The 20,476-nt window shown below is 41.9% G+C and overlaps 1 protein-coding gene across 11 annotated transcripts in view; it reads right to left on the bottom strand.

Annotated features, from left to right (window-relative positions):
* The window catches only part of ASPH (aspartate beta-hydroxylase), a 221,055-nt gene that overhangs the window by 53,729 nt on the left and 146,850 nt on the right, over positions 1-20,476 (bottom strand). For all 11 annotated transcript variants that reach the window (XM_069465561.1, XM_069465562.1, XM_069465563.1 and 8 more), the window contains 4 exons: positions 16,616-16,766; positions 11,529-11,665; positions 5,185-5,283; positions 2,994-3,083 (listed from right to left, as the gene is read on the bottom strand). In XM_069465561.1, the coding sequence (XP_069321662.1) occupies positions 2,994-3,083; positions 5,185-5,283; positions 11,529-11,665; positions 16,616-16,766 (477 nt within the window). The remainder of the gene's footprint in view (positions 1-2,993; positions 3,084-5,184; positions 5,284-11,528; positions 11,666-16,615; positions 16,767-20,476) is intronic.

Genomic DNA, 20,476 nt, shown 5'->3' with positions numbered 1-20,476 from the left:
GCCCAGGCCACGTCTGTGCAGTGGGCCTGTCCTAAGTGGCTCTGTTCGGAGCCTGCTGCCCCGTGGGGCCCACGAGACATTTCTGCCAGGACAGTGGCGGCAACCTGCCTATGGAGGACTGGTAATGCTGCACATGGAAACATGACTTTATTTTACTTTGCACTGCAGGTTTTTTGAGGATAGGGTGCCCTGAAAGAGAGACTGAAGCAAGAAACAACAGCAAGATTCTTACAGGTAACAAAGACCAGAATCAGCACGGACTAAGCCCGAGCGAGGACAGGGTGGAGGCTGAATCCCCAGAGCTGGCCTGACTAGCCTGGAGTGAGGGGGACAGGGAGGAGCTAACGCTCACTCCGATCTTGATCCTGGGATGTTGGCAATGCCATTGGATGAGAGAAGGAACCCAGGAGGAAAACGGTTTAGAGGAAGACAAGTAAGTTCTCTCTAGGACATTCATGTGGTGACACCAAGCCGGCCATAGACATGTGAATTTGGACTTGGAGAAGGAGACGAGATCTAGCTAGAAGGTGGATTTGGAAGTTATGGAAACACCAGCAACAGTGGAAGCTGAATTGCTGCAACACTATCACGGTTTGTCTTCCATACCAAGTGAATCCATTAGAAAAATTTTGCTCAAAACCCATTTTATCGTCAGCCTCTGCAGCAAGAAGTTGTGGGTTTGCTTTTCACGGGTCCGTCCTCTTTCCGAGTCGGAGCAGTGCTCTCCGCATAAAGACACGGGGGTGGCTGCTTCCCGACATGCACACTCAGGAGTGTGACAACCAATTCACTTTCCACAGCTCATATAGGGAATGTATAAAAATGGGGTTTGTATAGGTTTGTTTCTGTTCTCCTGTAAGAATGAATCCTTGTGAACTTTTAAAATTCAAGAACTGTGCTATTCTTTGCATATTAATAATATTTAAAATGGTTAGAACAGTCCCATAGATTCAAATCCCAAAACCTTAACAAGTGTTTAGTAGTGAATTCTTTGCCCTTGAAGATGGGAGATAAATCATAGACTTCTTTTATCTGTCTTCGCCCTGGACCCTGAAATGTTCAAAAATAAATTAATTGGTGACAATTAGATTTATAGTAGTCAGACATGAACATTTATCCAGTGTTAGACACTGTGGCAAAATCTTTCTTATCCCTCTCATTCAAAGGAGGTACTGGCCTCTGTATCTAGGAGAATGAAGGGACACAAAATGATTACTAATCAGCAATTCTTCTCCCTTCTTTCTCTTCACTTCTAATGGCTGATTCTATTTTAGCTGACAGACTGGTAGGTCAGAGGGGGAAAGGCACAGATAAGTAGAAATGTATACAGAAAACAGTGTCAATTATCCAAACCCCCATTACCCCACATTGCTGCATGTCTCTAGCAGGTGATTCCCCTGTCACAAACTCTGAACGAACTCTCAGTTGTCCGCACGGTCCCATGTTCTTGATACCTGAAGCTGTGTTATCCTTAGCTGTCACTTTATTACAACTACCGAATGCAATGGTTACAAAGATTCACCCCTTTTATCCAATGACAGCCCAGCCTAGCACCCCTGCAATGGGGCAGGACAGGAAAGGGGGGCTTCGTCATTCAGCAGCACCACGCAAATCATGGTGGACGTGGAAGAGTTTCGAAATTTACAGCACGTGAGGTCATGACTAACGATCCAATGTTATGTTTACAGAAGCTGAGGTTGTACTCAGAAAAGGGTCATCATCACATAGAAAACATGTGACTTGTTTTAGCTACTGTATTTTTGTGTCAGTACCTGTCATCACCACGGCCACGAGTGTTCATCTTAAACTTGGCATTAAATATTTCAGAGGGTAATAAGTTACGTAACTGTTAGGATCAGTTGACTAAAGACTTCATTCTAAAAATAACTACTTTTAAAGTTCCAAAATAAAATAAAAATGAATCTAGGGAAGCTGTTAAAGTATTTTAAAAAATTTAAATAATTTCCGAGACATCTCTTCATTTCATAATTTAAAAAATACTTTTCCAAGGCAATGTCTATCTTTCTATACACATACATCATACATCAATGTAGAGACTGCTCTTGTGATTATGTAGCTGATTTCTTAAAAGAAACTATTAATATAAAAGCCAAATTCTAAGAATTCTTCTTCTTCTTCTTCTTTTTTTTTTTTTTTTTGAGACAGGGTTTTGCTCTGTCCCCAGGCTGGAGTGCAGTGGTGTGATCATAGCTCACTGCAGCCTTGAATTCCTGGGCTCAAGCAATCCTCCTGCCTCAACCTCCCAAGCTAGGACTACAGGCATCCACCACCATACCCAGCTAATTTTTTAAATTTTTTGTATAGATCAGGTCTTTTTTTTTTTTTTTTTTTTTTTTTTTGTTGAGACAGAGTCTCACTTTGTTGCCCAGGCTAGAGTGAGTGCCGTGGCATCAGCTTAGCTCACAGCAACCTCAAACTCCTGGGCTTAAGCGATTCTACTGCCTCAGCCTCCCGAGTAGCTGGGACTACAGGCATGCGCCACTATGCCCGGCTAATTTTTTCTATATAGATTTTTAGGTGTCCATATAATGTCTTTCTATTTTTAGTAGAGACGGGGTCTCGCTCAGGCTGGTCTCGAACTCCTGACCTTGAGCAATCCACCCGCCTCGGCCTCCCAGAGTGCTAGGATTACAGGCGTGAGCCACCGCGCCCGGCCTAGATCAGGTCTTGTTATGTTGGCTAGGCTAGTCTAAAACTCCAGGCCTCAAGTGATCCTCCTGCCTCGACCTCCTAAAGTTCTGGGATTACAGGCATGAGCCACCACACCCAGCCCCAAGAATTCTTTATATGATTAAGCTAGAGTTGTTGGGTTGTTTCAAACATAGTTTAAAGAGCTAAGTAGTTTCATTTAATGCCTTCAAAAGTGTATACTCAAAATGTTATTCCAATTATAACTTTCTCTTGGAAATACTTATTCCCCCATCTAACTCCATCCTCTGTTAAAGAGAACAAGAAGTTCACAAACCCATTACCTCTTTGTTCCCAACCCTCTGCATGGCATCTCCCAGGTGGAAATAAAATCTGCCATCATCCGTTCCAGGATCCCCAGATTCTATTCCTTCCTGTGGAAAGGACACTGTTAGTATTTGTGAAAGAATGAAATACCAGTTTTCATTTATCGATTTACATAGACTTTCCTATAATGTACATAGGAAAATCCAGGAACCAGAAAAATACATCTCAATATTGAGATGTATTTAGCAATGAAGTTACTGGTCAACATTTACGATGCCAAAGCAAAAGGAGGTCAGAAAGCTAAATATAATGATACATCTATCATTAATCATTAGTGGGATAGCCAGTAAAATTTGTATGCTACTTTGTGCATCTTCTGTTTGGGAACAATCATATTTCAATAATCCAAAGAATTTCTCTGGCCAGACAGCTCTCACACGTATGTTGTTCTCCAAATCTGACCACATTTCATCTAGAGGGTTTTTATTCCTGAACCAAAATGTTGACCCGCTCATGTGTGAGGTGATGGCAGCCCAACTGCGAGTCTATTTCTTTCCACTCCAAACAAATATGTCCTTGCCTTTTAATGAATTTTTTAATAAAACATACATAAGAATTAAAGCCAATTTGAATCTTTAAAAATGCATTTTTATTAGACAATTCCTTATTCTAAAACATTTAGCTGATTCCCCCATCTCCCACACAAGGACTGAAATTGAGATTTAGCTCAAAAAAAAAAAAAAAGAAAGAAAGAAAATATTAAAGCAACAAAATGAATTTAGAAAAGCAAAAGAAGCAAAGCAAAAAATATTTAAATGTCAAGGACTTCTTTCTAAAAATCTGCACTGTCGAGGCCTCTTCACAAGAAGCACATTATATTTCACTAGGAAGAAACTGTATTTACATAATGTTGGAAAGTAGCAAGTCTCATGAGGGCAGGGGAGAAGCATCACACAGGCCAGGAAACTGTCACCAGGGCTCCTAAGCGACCAACACTCAAATGTCCTTGCCTGGTAACTAACCAACCCAGCAGTCGCTCTCCCCATCTCTGAAGCAGGGAGATTCTATCAGGCCCTCCAGTGTCAAAGGAAATATAAGGGGACACTTTATATCAGAGACACCCACAAGCCCACAGGGCCCTGGCAGGGACCGTGCAGGTCTGCAGAGGCCCAGTGACAGCCTGGACAGACCAGGGGTATAAGCCCACCCTCAGGGGAGCCGCCACTCGGCTCCAGGCGTGGGGAAGTGGGCCAGTGTGACTTCTCAAGAAAAACTAGAAGTCTGCGTGATTACATAAAATGTTCGGATTCTCAAATAAGGCAAGCAATTAAAGTTATTTTTTCATAGAACTGTGCTGGCCAAATATGAGACACAAGCTATATCTGCAATCAGTGGGTGGTTATTTGGGATCTCTGATTTACGTCATGTGAAAGAAAGAGATCATAAAAATGAAATACGCTGTTACTTTAAAAATACGGTTCACAGCTATCCAGCTACCTGTCCAATACGGTAGCTGCTAGCCACGTGTTATTATTTCAATTAAAATTAAATGAAATGAAAAATTCACTTCCTCAGTTGCAGCGGCCACATTTCAGGTGCTCAGTGGCCACCATGTGGGAGAACACAGATGAAGAACATCCCCGTCACGGCAGAAAGTTCTACTGCACAGCCCTGCACTAGATTCTGGTGAAATGATAAGGATTCAATTAGATATAAGAAAACAATAACAGCATATTTTAATCTAAACATTTTGAGCTATCAGACAGGCTTTCGGGGTTCGCCCTGTTACTATGCAGTCTGCATTCGTTGCCTCACCTTGTGCAGGTAGCCAAGAGTCCTGCAGAGTAGACTCAGTATATAATTAACTGGTAAAAGGAACCTTTAATGCGCCGTCTATATTTTAAATTATTGCAGCCATAATTTTTGTCCACCTTTGCCATTTATTTACAAAATAATAACAACTCCAGTTTTAGGAATTTTTTCACAAAATATTTTCTAAATAGTCTCTGCTCACATGGTTGGTATTTCGACATCTGGCACCGGCAGTCACGGTGGAAGCCCACGCTGCTATGGATTTCGTCATCAGAGATGTGCATCCTAGTGACGCAAGACTCAGCAGGGCATGCCAGGCTGCCAGGCATAGCCACCCTGTCCTGATGACTCAGAGGACTCGGAGGATGAAAGCAGAGGAGGGGCAGTGACAGTTACCTTTAAATAGGGAATGCTCTCCGCAATCTTGTTCTGTGCCTTCAGGATGAAGCCGTAATGGACTTTAGCAAAGCCATCATTAGGTGTCACACTAAGAACCTAAACTCCAAGAAAACAAAGAGCCAGTGTGATTGACTACAAATTTGACAAATGGCTGTCAAAACAAGTTTTAATTAGCTTTGCTGTACTTGGGTTGGATTATGATGTTACAGCTTAAAACCCGATAGCACTTTAGTCTCACGGCAGTATCATGAAACCTGAATGGCCCCATTTCCCCTCAGCTCAATACGCTTTTCACATTTACACAATGGTTCTTCAAGAATGAAGAAATGAATGAAAAGGCAATAACCATTAAAGCATTGCTTTAACAGTGCAAATCAGCAAAATATCTGTCAATTGATATGACTTCAGTATTGTTTTAGTGATCAGGGGGAAATTGCTTTACATTTGTTATACTTGAAGATAACTCTGAATGGTTATTAGACATTACTTTATACACATGCTTTATACACTGCCTTAATTAAAAGAAAATTTAGATTTGCATTTGTAATATATCACAATCCATTCATTCAACAAAAGCTTCTTGAGTGCCCAGACTGTTTAAAGCACTGAGGATAAAGTGGTGAGCCAATCTAATATTCTGTGATAAAACCCAGGTAAATATTTCATATAAACCACATCATTTATTATTATATGCATTTACTATGATTTAAAGATAAATTACACGAGATGCCTCTAAATTAAATATTAGCAATGAGAAGTCAAAACAATAACATTCAACTTGTGAAGCTGCTCAAACTAATTTATAGAACCGAAGACAAAGAAAGAAGGTTTGAGTTGGGTGCATATAGAGAAAAGATGCATCTCCCATCTCTTCTCTTCATCCTTGAGTCTGAGTAGAAAAAGAGCAGTCACAGCCACCACGGGGCCCTTGCAGAGAAGGAGCAGGTGAGTTCGGAGAAGGCGCGCCATGCCGAGTGGGTCCACATGGCACACAGCGCTGAAACGTCAGCGCTCTCAGCTTGTATCCGGTCCTGCACTGCAGCCGTTAGCACATCCGGCCGACACTACCTTCAAAGTATATTCAGAATCACACCACTTGTCACTTTCTTTACTGCTTCCACCCTGCTCCAAATCTCAGCATCTCTCCCTACTTTCTACGGCAGCATCCTAACTGCCCACCTCTGCACCCCCAGCCCCGCTCTCCTATGGTCCATTGGCTCTACACAGGGCCCTGAGAGAACCTTCTAGATCCCAGATCTCATCCTCCTCTGTTCCATTTCTCTCAGAGCGGCTTCTCCACCTCTCTGGCCTCCTTTTCTGTGGCTGCCCCTCCCTTGGCTTCCTGCCCAAGATCAAGCCAAGGCACCCCTGCCTCAGGACCTTTGCACTCACCACACTTCTCTGGTTCGAACTCTCCCACGAGACATCCCAGTGGCTCACGCCCTTACCTCGGTGAAGGGAGTCCTTGCTCAAAGGTCACCATCCCAGCGAGGCCTCTCCCTGAGCACCAGTCCCGTTATTAACACAGACCCCTCCCATCTAGTCGGTCACTCTCCATCTACTTTGTCCTGACTCATTTTCCTTCAAAGACTCGTCACCATCTGACCTATTATATTTTTTATTTCCCCCACTAAGATGTAAGCCCTACAGGGATTCTGTCCGTCTCACTCACCGTGCCTGGCAAGCAGCAGGCCCCCGAGACATCTGCACTGAATGCGTGGCCAGGTGCACGCCGGGCCTTCCTCCCTCACCTAGATCTCTGAAAGCCTAGACTTCCCCGCATCTTCCACAGCACCATCCTGTGCTAGATGCTCAGCAGGCGCGCAATAAACACCTCTGGAATTGAATCGAATTGGAGCAGATCATGTTCTGCCAGCATAGCCATGAAGGGATTATTATAATTATTATAGCTACGCAGATGACACTTCTGCCTACTGCAGGCGCACAGCCATCATCTCGAGTAGTTAGCAAACTGATTCGTTTGCTAGACATGTTAGAAGACACAGAACTCTTCTAGGGCTGGACATAAAATCATGAATGAGATATATTCTCTTTTCTCAGGAGGTTTTCAGTCCAGTGAGGAACACAGATTCCCGGTATGCGATGATCGGGGAAGATGGGGGGTGCAGGCATAGAAACAGGCACAAGGCAGTGCGGAGGGCACCTCGCTCACTCCAGGGGGCGTGTGGGTGTGGCAAGTTCCAAAAGGTATTTAGGGATCAACAGGAGTTCACTGGGAAAAGGGAGGATGGAGACAGTGAGGGAGAAGGCATCTAAGCCGCAGTAGAAAGTGGGTAAAAGGGGATGGTGGGCCAGGAAGAGAAAAAAGGGGATGTTGTTAAATTACACACAAAAGGTGACAGGGGAAGAGAGTGGAGAAGAGGGCCGAAGTCAAGTCAAATCACAAAGGGTCCTGTTTAATATCACGTGCAATATGATCCCTTGGTAGAAAGAAATTACAAACACTTCTCCTTATATCTGTGTCTGAAATGTAACATTTAGTATGAAACAAGCTCCAAGGCTCTCCCGTCATCTGCAGGGGGTCAGTCACACGTCCCATTCTGCACACATGCTCTCCGGAGGGAGGGTGGGGGCTCAGGCACCCAGAGCTGCCCTCCCCTCTCGATTCTTTACCTTCAGGTACTGGGCTTATGGCAGTTCCCATGTGGGCGCATAACGAGCGTATAGGCTGTATTATCTAGTTGTAATCTGCAAACCCTTAGAAAACGACAAGCGGTGTTACACCATTTCTAAGAAACCCTGACTGATGCTGCAGCTGACCCTTGAACAACAAGTGCTTGAACTACACGGGTCCACTTAGGATTTTCTACCGCCTCCACCACCCCTGAGACAGCAAAACCAATCACTCCTCTTTTTCCTCCTCCTCTTCCATAGTCTACTTAATGTGAAGAAGATGAGGATGAAGACCTTTATAATGATCCACTTCTACTTAATGAATGATAAATATATTTTATCTTATGATTTTCTTAATATTTTCTTTTCTCTAGCTCATTTCACTGTAAGAATACATGTCGCACACGAGATACATGTTAATCAACTGTTTATCTTATTGGTAAGGCTTCCAGTCAATACTAAGTTATTAGTAGTTTTTTGGGAGTCAAAAGTTGCATGTGGATTTTCCACTGCACGTGAGGTCAGTGCCCCTAACCCCCACATTGTTCAAGGGTCAGCTGTAATAGTGACATTACACAGACTCTCTCTATATATACATGACACATGTCCCTCCCCCCACTACAAACTGATGCAGCTGACATTGCTACTTCCAGTACAAACTCTTTACATGACACATTACTAGGATTAAAAAAAATCATATAGGGCCGGGCGCGGTGGCTCACGCCTGTAATCCTAGCACTCTGGGAGGCCGAGGCGGGTGGATCGCTCGAGGTCAGGAGTTCGAGACCAGCCTGAGCAAGAGCGAGACCTCGTCTCTACTAAAAATAGAAAGAAATTATCTGGCCAAGTAAAAATATATATAGAAAAAATTAGCCGGGCATGGTGGTGCATGCCTGTAGTCCCAGCTACTTGGGAGGCTGAGGCAGTAGGATCACTTAAGCCCAGGAGTCTGAGGTTGCTGTGAGCTAGGCTGACACCACGGCACTCACTCTAGCCCGGGCAACAGAGTGAGACTCTGTCTCAAAAAAAAAAAAAATAAATAAATAAATAAATCATATAAGCATAAATAGCATTACATATTGATATTACTAAAATACTAATTGTTGAGTGAAAGATTTTTTTTTGGCAGTTAAATAAAATTTTAAAAGTATTTTAAACATTTTATTTCATCTTAAAACTTATTTTGGGGTACGTGCCTTTTATAATGTGCATAATACATTGGTACATAATATATAAACGCACAAATGCATCGCAGTATTTGCCTGACCATTTTGTCCAGAAGGATTCACAATCAAACATGTCTGAAGACCACAGCTGTGAGCAATGGGAACCACAGAAGGATCAACGCAGAGGAGATGGTCAGATTCGTGTTTCAGTGTTGATGAAGGTTGGAGGAGGCCAGCCAGGGCAGGACAAACCTGTCCTCATTCAGGCAAGAGATCACGAGTGCTTGGGTTAAAAAACACTTTGAAAGATATTCAAAGGCTAAAAGGAATAAAAATTAGTAAGCTGGTACTCGATTGTCAACTCCATGAGGGCACATTCTGTGTTTGTTTCACGAACTGCCATTTCCTAAGCTGGTGCGTGTGGGTTTTATAAATGCGTGTTGACCGAGTGAATGGACATACACGTGACAGCGGGTGGGGAGAGAGTCAGGAAAGTGCAGGACTTCCCACCCTGGTGGCCTGGGGAGCTGGCGGCGTTGCACAGGAGGGGCTCGCAAACGCGACAGATGCAGCCATCTGTGCGGAACCATTTGAAAGCCAGCCTCTTGAAACTAAAAGCAGCAAAAACCCAGACAGGAAACTTTCAATGATTTTTAATAAATTTACTCAAAAATAAAAATCAACATGAAGAAAAATACACAATTACAATATTAGTTTTCTACACGTGATCTTTGATGGAGACATAAACATATCAAGATGAACTTTGGTTAAGGAAAGAGAATCCTTTAGATACAGCTTATTAACGTAGAAGTGAGGGGAGGGGAAAAAAGGCAAATCCCACACATATTTTCAATCTATTGTGCTTCTTTAAAAAGAAACCCACTCAGTTGCATACTATGGCCATACTTTAGACTTTCTGCCTCCTGTTAGGCTTACTCAGATGACATTATGAGTTCAAAGGTATAAACAACAGCAGGTAAATTTTATCTTTCAGGATGAAGTAAAATGCTTCGCATATCTGAGATTTATCGTCAGGTAAAGGAGAGGGATATATTCAAAGGAGGTTTTAAAAGGTGAGGAAGGACAAATCCATAGTGGGTTAGAGAAACCAATAAGCTTTCAGAGCCTGCCCTAACTTCAGTGTTTTGGTACCCAGTCAACATTCAATAGTGTCTTTTCGATATTAACAGAAAGGAGGAAGGGAGAGAGGGATACCAGCCTGGGGAAGAGGAGGCATGGAGGGAGAGAAGGAAAATAGGAAAGAATTCTACAAAAAGGAATGAATGAATTCATTCATCCTTTCTGCAGTTCTGTGGCCTCTGACAGCGGGAATATAGGGCTATGTCTGCTGTAGCTTTAGAATTCTTACATTCACGAGATCCTGAATCGCCGAGATACATGATGCTTCCCTTAACCAAACGCTGCAAGGCAGGGCACCGGATGTTATGTTTTGGCCATTAGCAAATACATTGTCCCACATGGAATTATTTTATGACCTGGAACAGGTCTTTAGCTGATGGCACACATTTTCAAAATTGTAGGTTGAAACCACACTGTGTAGATATTAGTGATGCTATAAAAAGTAAATGTCTTATTTCTGCTCTCTCAGAAAACATAAAAATTATGAAAAGGGTAAGAAGATAACTGCTGCAAAATTCAACGATTTTCAGTTACATGTCAACAGCAATAAACGGAGGGAAGTGCCACTTTGAGAGCGGACCCAGGCCCTGGACTGAGTACGAAATTGCGATCCTTGACGGCATTTTAAAAATACCGTAGAAGGAATCATATTGGCTATCACTGAGCAGCAGCATTTTGATGCAGGCTGCACGAGCTTGAAAACCATGGATCGACAGGCCTAAATTAAAAGATAACAACTAAATGTGTTCATCCTTCTTATACAGAGGCATTAACTTTCTCCAGCATCAAAGTTCACTGGGTATGCATTCATCCCGTACCAAATGAATTCCTTCATTGTCTAGAGAAGTCACAGTTTTCTAGATTTTATAGTTACTTGTGACTTAGAGGTTACCTACTAAAACATCCATTATCAAGTAGAAATCCTTTGAAAGGCATTCTTGCCAGAGGATTGACGAGTCAATGCCCTTCTGAAAAGTTAGTGATTTATTCCCTATGCTTGAAAGGCCCGTGTTCTGTTGTCTCTCCAGAGACATACTCTTAGCAGAAGAAAGAAAAAGATTATAGTTTTTCACATATGCAGGAACTTGAGTTCCTCTTCCTATTATAAAGAACACTTTTTAAAAGGCTGTTTATGGAAAGGTAAATATGAAGTCCTAAAAAGGATCACAATTACAAATCGAAAGTTTTGGTGCGCCAAGTGTTAACTAAGATTTAAAATCTTCTGATCAAGGAAAAAAACCTAGGTTAAAACAAAGTTTAGCATATGTCAACTATCAAAATACATGTTATTTATCTTAATTTAAAATAGAGAGACTGGGCATGTTAAATGTCATTTACAAATAGCATTAGAACTTAATGTTCAAAACAACTTGATGTAGTTAATAGAAGATTGATGCTTACCTCTTCATAAACCTTCTTGGCATTGTCATTATCTCCTATCAAGAGGTATCCCACTCCAAGGTCATTCTTTAAGGAAGTATCATTGGGAAATAGTTGAACTAATCTCTGCAGGGTGAGCAGGGAACCTCGCATGTGACCTGAGTTGGTGGGAAGGAAAAGAAAAGCCCAACAGAAATAAAAATAGATTATGTGCACCTTTGTATCCAGAACACAAATCATGACAGATTATGTGACAGAGCCCGAAAACCAGCTTAAATCCGACTTTATATACTAGTGGCTTATTAAGGACCTAGTAAGATTTCGTGATGTATTTGCAGTGGTATCAATAACTGCCATAAGTAGATATTGAATATAATATTGACTATAAACATTTTTAAAGACATTTTCATTTTCTAAATTCATCAACATTTACCTTTTTAGGTTAAATTCCCTCTTAAGGAAGTTTTAGTCCTTGTTAAAAAGTGTTTTGCTGAGATATTTTTGGTTCATTAAAGATGATAAATACAGGGTAAACAATAAAAGGCCTGATAGATTTCAGGGTCTAGCACCCTGTACGAAACCTGAAAGGGCACTGAGGCACACAGGACTTAACTGCTGACACCGTCTCCAATTAAAAATGTGCTCCTCTCTAGGCAATAACACCGCACAGGATACATCCTCCAGTATTATGGGACCCTCTGGTGGATGACAGCATACTATGCACTACTGATTTCCTGTAGAATCAGAAAAACCCAGCTTCAATTCATTTTAAAGCTCTGTATGGAAATTTAAAATTTCTGGGGTCAGGTATCATTATGTCTTGCCACAGCTGGAATGAATCAACTGTATAAAAGAAAATGTGCACAAGACTAGCAAACATTAAAAAAAAAAAGAAAAAGAAAAAGAAAAGAATTACCTAAAGGGCTCTGTTGCCCACAAACTGAACCTTAGGGGAGTGTGGCCGGAGAGTCAATAAGCTAGTGCAGTCATATACGCCACTAACGAGCGATCTGGCATAAAGTTTCACCAGCTCAGCCCGTGGCCCACACCCCGTTGCTGGTCAATCGTATTCCAATCACAACTCTGGGTGAGTTTGCTCAATTCCCTCACAAATACATAAGTCTCTTTTCTATACCCTTCCTTCCCCCTACCTGCTTCTAAATCTTCCTATTACCCATAACAAAGGCGTAGATGAAATTCCCTCCTGCCCCTTCCACTCTGCATTCTGGAATCTGTTCTACTGGGAGCAAACTTCACCATCTTGCCATTTTCACTAAAATCTGCCTGCAATTGCCTCAGAGCCCTCTCAGGTGAACCTGCCTCATTCTCATGCAGACGAAAGGCCCATATTCAAATACTGAAGGACGGTTGTGCTAGAGGGTTAGATTGCTTCGTTAGGGGTCTTATGCCCAGGGCTGAGAATGGGGTGAGGCAAGGAGACACTCGGTGTAAAATGTAAGAAGATGCCAAAAAAAGTCCATAATTTTGATTTGCAGACTAGTTTAATGCATCCTTTTAAAAACAGAAATTAATATAAAAATCCATGATGAACAACATATTAACAGCTGAAAGACAGAATCAGTAAACAGTGCTATGCAGAGCCACATCAGAGGCGGAGGCAAAGGAAAACTCACTGAGACTGACTTTATGTCCACAGCGAGTGCCTCCATCGCTTCCCGGCCCTGCCTTTCCAACCCGTATTTGTGCGCCATGTCTTCCCTCCCCTGGACGGCTCCCTACGAACGTAAGTCTAACTGATCACTTCTTGTTTTTAATCATCAATTGGGCTCTACTCCTATCACACATTTTGGTCTTCTGCAAAAGTGTTGCAACTCCCCTTTGTTCTATTCCTTAGAAGACTGATCGAAGGGTCACTTGGGTCTCAAATGACACTGATAATCTGTCCATGCAACTATCCAGCCAGCCGAGCACCCACCTCAGCAGTGAGGCGGTGACTCCTCGCTTAGCTCCTTCCCTCCCGGTTTACCCATGAGATGTTGAGGGGAGAGAATCACAGCCCGGTTAAATGACGTTGGCTCACTGCTAGTCTCACCCGTCTTCAGAACTGGGGACCTGGGTCAGTCTAAAGGATGCTGTATGGTACTCTTTTCCAGGCACTTGCAAATCTACGTTATGATTAAAATGTTTTCTTAGCATTTTCCTAGGTATAGGGTTGAATTTTACAAATAACATTTTTACACAGCAAAAATGAAAGGAGAGATGAAAAGGCAGAAAAAGGTTAAAAGAGAAAAATAAAAATAAAATAGAACTCCAGTAAACTAAAAAAAAAAAAAACAACAAAAAAACAAATAACATTTTTAGAGTTCCTGGAACTCCTAACATTCCTCTCTAAAAAATTTTCCATGCAAAATTTTAACCTCCATGAATGAGTTTGTTTAGTTAAGAGAGAAAAGAATTAGCAGCACTGGAGGAGTTTCTGATTCCAGATCTATTATTAGCTATGGTTCCTTAGGCAAATTATTCAAGCTTTCAGCATTTTATTCACCTCACCTTTAAAATGGGAAGAGAGGGGGAAGGGGAAGGCATAAAAATACTTTCTGCACCTTTGTAATTATGGGTATACCTTGTTTTATTACATTTTGCTTTATTGTACTTTGCAGATATTATGTTTCTCACAAATTGAAGGTTTATGGCAACCCGGTGATGAGCAAGTCTGTTGGCACCATTTTTCCAACAGCGTGTGCTCACTTTGTGTCTCTGTGTCACATTTTGGTAATTCTTGCAATATTTCAAACTTTTTCATTATTATCATGTCTTTCATTGGTGACCTGTGGTCTTTGATGTTACAATTTAAATATTTTTGGACACCACAAGCCACATCCATATAAGATGACAAATTTAATTGATAAATTTTGTGTGTGTTCTGACTGCTCCATCGACCAACCATGCCCCTGTCTCTCTCCCACTCCTCGGGCCTCCTTATTCTCTGAGACACAATATTGAAATTAGGCCAATTAATCCTAACAATGGCCTCTAAGTGTTCACTGAAAGGAAGAATCACATGTCTCTCATTTTAAGTTAAAAGTTAGAAATAATTAAGCTTAGTAAGGAAGGCATATTGAAATCCTAGACAGGACAAAAGCTAGGTCTCTTGTGCCGAACATTTAGTCAAGATGTGAATGCAAAGAAAAAGTTCTTGAAGGAAACGAAAAGTGCTACTCCAGTGAACACACAAAGAATAAGAAAGCAAAACAGCCTTATTGCTGACATGGAGAAAGTTTTAGTGGTCTTAATGGAAGAACAAACCAGCCACAACATTCCCGTAAGCCAAAGCCTAATTCAGAGCAAGATCCTAACTCTCCTTAATTACATGAAGGCTGAGAGAGGTGAGGAAGCTGCAAAAGAAAAGGTGGAAGCTAGCATAGGGTGGTTTATGAGGCTTAAGTGCAAGGTGAAGCAGCAAGTGCTGATGGAGAAGCTGTAGCAAGTTATGCAGAAGATCTAAGTAAGATCATTGGTGAAGGTGGCTACGCTAAATGACAGATTTTCAATGCAGACAAAACAGCCTTCTATTGGAAGAAGATGCCACCCAGGACTTTCATGGCTAGAGAGAAGTCAATGCTTGGCTTTAAAGTCTCAAAGCACAGGCTGACTCACTTGTTATGGGCTATTGTAGCTGATGATTTTAGGTTGAAGCCAATGCTCATTTACCATTCAAAAAATACTAAGACCCTTAAGAATTATGTTAAATCTACCCTGCCTGTGCTCTAGAAATGGAACAACAAAGCCTGGCATATCTGTTTATAGCATGGTTAATTGAATATTTTAAGCCCACTGTTGAGAGCTACTGCTCAGAAAAAAAGATTCCTTTTTAAATACTATTGCTCATTGGCAATGTACCTGGTCACCCAAGAGCTCTGAGGGAGATCCACAAAGATGAATGCTATTTTCATCCCTACTAATACAACATCCATTCTGCAGCCCACAGATCAAACAGTTAAGAAATACATTTTGTAAAGTTATAGCTGCCAGAGATCGTGATTCCTCTGATGGTTCTGGGAAAAGTAAATTAAAAACCTTCTGCAAAGAATTCACCATTCTAGATGCCATTAAGAATATTCATAAATCATGGGAGTAGATCAAGAAATCTATATTAACAGGAGTTTGGAAGAAGTTGACTCCAACCTTCATGGATGACATTGGGTGGGTTCAAGACATCAGGGGAGGAAGTAACTGCAGATGTAGTAGAAATAGCAAGAGAACTAGAATTAGGCATTTAGCCTGAAGATATAACCGAATTGCTATAACCTCATGATCAGACTTGACTGGAAGAGGAGTTGCTTTTTATAGGTGAGCAAAGAAAGTGGTTTCTTGAGATGGAATCTACTCCTGGTGAAGATGCTATGAACATTGTTGAAATGAACACAAAGGATCTAGAATATTACATAAACTTAGTTGTTATAATAGTGGCAGGGCTTGAGAGGATTGATTTCAATTTTGAGAAGTTCTACTGTGGGTAAAATGCTGTCAAACAGCGTCACATGCTACAGAGCAATCTTTCGTGAAAAGAAGAGTCAATCTGTAAGGCAAACTTCGTTGTTGTCTCACTTTAAGAAATCGCCACAGCCACCCCAGCCTTCAGCAACCACCACCCTGACCAGCCAGCAGCCACCAACTTCAAGCCAAGACCCTCCACCAGCAAATAGACTAGCTCACTGAAGGCTCAGACGATTGTCAGCATTTTTTAGCAGTAAAATATTTTTCAATTAAGGTGTGTAGATTGTTTATTTTTTCATTATAATGCTATTGCCCATTTAACAGAATACAGTTGAATGTAAACATAAATTTTATGTGCACTGGGAGACCAAAAAATTTACGTGACTTGCTTCATTGTGATATTTGCTTCATCACAGTGTTCTGGAACCAAACCTGCAACATCTCCAAGGCATGCCTGTAATAAGATTCGCATTGCTATTTCAGTTTTAGAGATGGTCAGTTTAAACCACAGTCAGATAAATTAGTTGAAATTATTTATAGAACTCCAGTTTCCTCTCATGTAACATAACTCTTCTAAGAGTCTACAGGGCCTGCAGGTTCAAGATAAAAGCAGGTGATTTGGCACTGAAATAACTCCTACTGCATCTTACCTAGAAATTGCTGTCTGTCTGAGCGCCGCTTCAAACTCAGCTTCAGCAGGTCGGTGGGGACGTCGGGCAGGCTGGCCACCTCTTGGTAGGTCTCGATGGCCCTGCGCAGCAGCTCGTTGCTCCTTCTCTTCTCAGCCAAATCGTCTTCACACTAGAGGAAGCCCCCAGACTGGATAAATGTGCTATGACTTGCTACATTCATAATTAAGCAAAAATAGTCATAAAAAGTTAACTTTTTGACATGCTTTAAAAGAAATTTAAGACAGCTTAACCTTTTCTTTTTGTTAACAGATTTAAAAAAAAACCAAAAGAAAGCAAAATAACACACTCTTAATAATATGAAGAAAAGTTTGCTACTAAACTACAGATAAGAAAGGTCATAAAAGCAAGAGTAATATATCCTGTTAGAATTATATAGGTAGGACTACAGTCCAAGTTCCTGCTCTTTCATTAATTTATTCATGTGTTCATTCATTCATCCACTCAACAACTATTTCCTGGGAGCGAGGCACTGTTCTACGAGTGTGGCAAATTGAACAAAACAGACATTTTTTGCTTTCATTTTGGAAAGGAAGAAAAGATGATTCACAAATAAGATTATCATGTGTCTAATGGCCATGAGTGCTGTGGATAAAAACAAAGCAGGCTTAGGAGTGAGTGCTGGGGGTGGGGGGTGGTAAGGAAGCTGCTAGTTTAATCAGAAGAATCAGGGCCTGAGAAAAGGGAGGGAGCAAGCTGGGAGCACGTCTGGGGGAAGAGTGTTTCAGGCAGAGAAAGCAGCGAGCACCAGGGCTCGGAGCTGGGAGTGAGGAATTGAGGAGAGGCCAGTGCCGTGGAGGGGAGGCAGGGGAGGACTGACGGGGCCACACAGCGATGCAGGCCTGATGCACTATGGCCAGTCCTACCACATGCAGTGAGATGGAAAGACATGCTCTGACACATGTGTTGATGGGATCCTGGCAGCAGCAGTATGGGGAACAGACTGAGGGTTTGGGGGAGCAGCAGAGAGCCCAGGCCGACGCTCCTGCAGAAATCCAGACGTGGGACGATGTGGCTTGGACCAAGGTAGTAGTGATGGAGGTGGTAAGAAGTGACTGGAGTATAGACACATTTTGAAGGTCAGAGCCAACAGATTTGCAGATGGTCTGAATGTAGGGTATGAGAGAAAGAGAGAGTAGATCTAGGAATGGCATCAGTGTTTTTGGCTTGAGTGATTATGAGATAAACTGTAATTCCCTGGGAATGAGAAGACAGGGCAGACGTGGGTTTGGGGGAGTGTGGAATCTGTTCAGTTTCGACATATTAAACCCCAAAGGGAGACACTGACCAGGCAAGTGCATGTGTGAGCCTGGAGTTCAGCCGAGAGGTCAGAGGCAGACACCTGGGGACCACCAAGGAGAGATGGTTTGTAAAGCTTGGAAGCTAGAAGCAACTGTGAGCATGGACCGATGAAAGGAGAGGTCTGAGAACTGAACCCCTAGGGAAGGCTAATGTTTCTAGGTCATTAGAGGTCAGGGCCACAGGGAAAGGCCAGCAAAAAGGACGGAGAATGAGTGAGGTGAGACAAAAATAACAACAAAAATGTGGTGCTCTGCAGGCCAAGTGAACAAAAGGCAGAGCTCGGGTGTGTTACAACTGGCTGTCAGGTTTGGCGAGATGAGCACTGAGGCTGGATCCCACCGGACGGAGCCTCGGAAGCCCTGAAGGAGCATTTCCATGGGCTTGTGGGGGCCCGCACTGGAGCAGGCAGGTTCCCGAGAACACGGGAGGGAAGGAGGTGGAGACAACTCTCTCAAGGACTTTCACCGTAAAGGGGGCTGAGAAAGGGGCCGGCACGTAGACGGGAGGGGAATGTGGAGACACGAGAGAGAGAGTTCTATGAGGATGGGAAATGGTACAGCATGTTTCCAATAGCTGCAAAAGAGCCAGCAGAGAGGGGAAATCTGATGATGCAGAAGGGGACACACAAATTAGAATGACGTCCTTCAACAGGTGAGAGGGGCATGGGCACCAGACCAGTCCGTCCGTGCTAGCAGGGCACACGGCACAGGTGTGGGCTGGTGGTCGGCACAGCAGTGGGGCCATGTGGGAATTCTCTGATACTTCTATTTTCTTATCAAGTAAGAACCAAAATTCTTAGCTGGAAACTGAGAACAGGGAGTGAAATACTGGTGGTGGGAAGAGAGAGGAGAGTGTGTAAAATGATCATCCCCATCTCATCAGATCTAGCGGACCACAATTTGAAGATTACCATTTGAGGAAAAATGATACCAGTTTGATGCTAAAAGTAGCATATAAAAATTCTTTCTCAGAATAGTTAAACATGTTTATCTATTTAACATGTTTACCTTTTAAAAATAAAGTGTGCATTATAGTCATCACAGAGATGTCTGCAGAACTAAAACACGGCATCACTCCACAATGTGGGACACGGTAAGAGAGTGATCCCTCCTTCCCCCTCCCAATAAAAAAAAACTAGTAAGAATCAGCACAAAGTGATAAAATAAGACATTTGTGGGAATTTCTTCAGAAAGTAACACATCAATGAAATAAGGCATAGTGATTGGGACAAATTTCCCAAGGTGATGAAGTCTAGAATCGAAGCAGTGCCAATAGAAGTGGACAGATTCATGAGAAAGGACAATTAGTAGGACAACAATCTCTAGATTAGAAAAGGGCAATTCATTCTTCTTTAATGGAAATATGCTTCAGACCATTCAACTACCTTTTCAAGTCTGTAAATGGTCTCCAGAATAGACTTATCTACGAGGAAAGAAAGTCCAGTGTCAATGACCCGTATTGATCATGATGCCAGGATGGCCTTGCATCATATATTCATACACAGGCTTTTCTGTTTAGCCATCAGCTTCTTGTGAGTTTGGTTATGGTGTGTTAACTCCCCAGAACATGAATGTCGATAAAAATAACTTCACAGAAACATAGAGTCCTAGAGCCAAGAGTCCTTTTGAGACCACCTACAGATGATCCTCAACTTATGATGGGGTTACTTCCTGATAAACTGATCATAGGTTGAAAATATTACAAGTTTAAAATGCATTTAATAGACCCAACCTACTGAACATCTCAGCTTAGCCTCGCCTCCTTTAAATGTGCCCAGAACATTTACATTAGCTAGATTTGGGCAAAATCGTCTAACACAGAGCCTATTTTATAACAAAGTGTTGAATATGTCATGTAATTTATTGAATACTGTACTGAACTCTAGTTTCTACTGAATGCATATTGCTTTCACATCACCATAAAGTGGAAAAATCGTATTGAACCATCATAAGTCAGAGACAGTCTGTAGTTCACCTTCTTCATTTTGAGCCTACAAAGCACCCAAATAGATCCTGGAACTGGAGTTCTCTGCAGGATTAGTGGAAGGACAAATGCCTGCTAAGATAATCCTTCTTTACAGAGATAGGAATAAATATCTTTAACTAAATTCAGTCCGAAAAGAGAAAGATGATGCAATCTGTGTGCCCTGTCCCCTCCCTGCACCCCAGGGTCCTTCGTTTTAATGAAGTTATAAACATTTTACAACTTCCAGAATTGGAAAAATATCATTACTAAAATGGCACATAATTCTTTAAAGTCTCTTGAATGAAACTGACAGGAACTTGCACTGAAAATCAAAATTGTACAGATTGATTTTTATCAGTTTAGCATCTGTAGATAAAAGGAACTGAGCTGAAACTGAACATTTGTTACAGGACGTTAACATCGCAAAGCCTTTTGTTGACTCTAACTAATTCGCCCATCCAATCTTTCTAGGAGATGTGTCATTTTCTGCCTCAAAGGCATTAATGGTTTGGGAAAGATAATGAAGTGAATTGAGTCTATAATTCAAGATTTTGT

This window comes from Eulemur rufifrons, chromosome 3, assembly GCF_041146395.1.
Source record: "Eulemur rufifrons isolate Redbay chromosome 3, OSU_ERuf_1, whole genome shotgun sequence".
Classification (NCBI taxonomy): Eukaryota; Metazoa; Chordata; class Mammalia; order Primates; family Lemuridae; genus Eulemur; species Eulemur rufifrons.
Note: the sequence above shows the minus strand (reverse complement) of the source record. Positions and strands in the feature narration are given on the sequence as shown.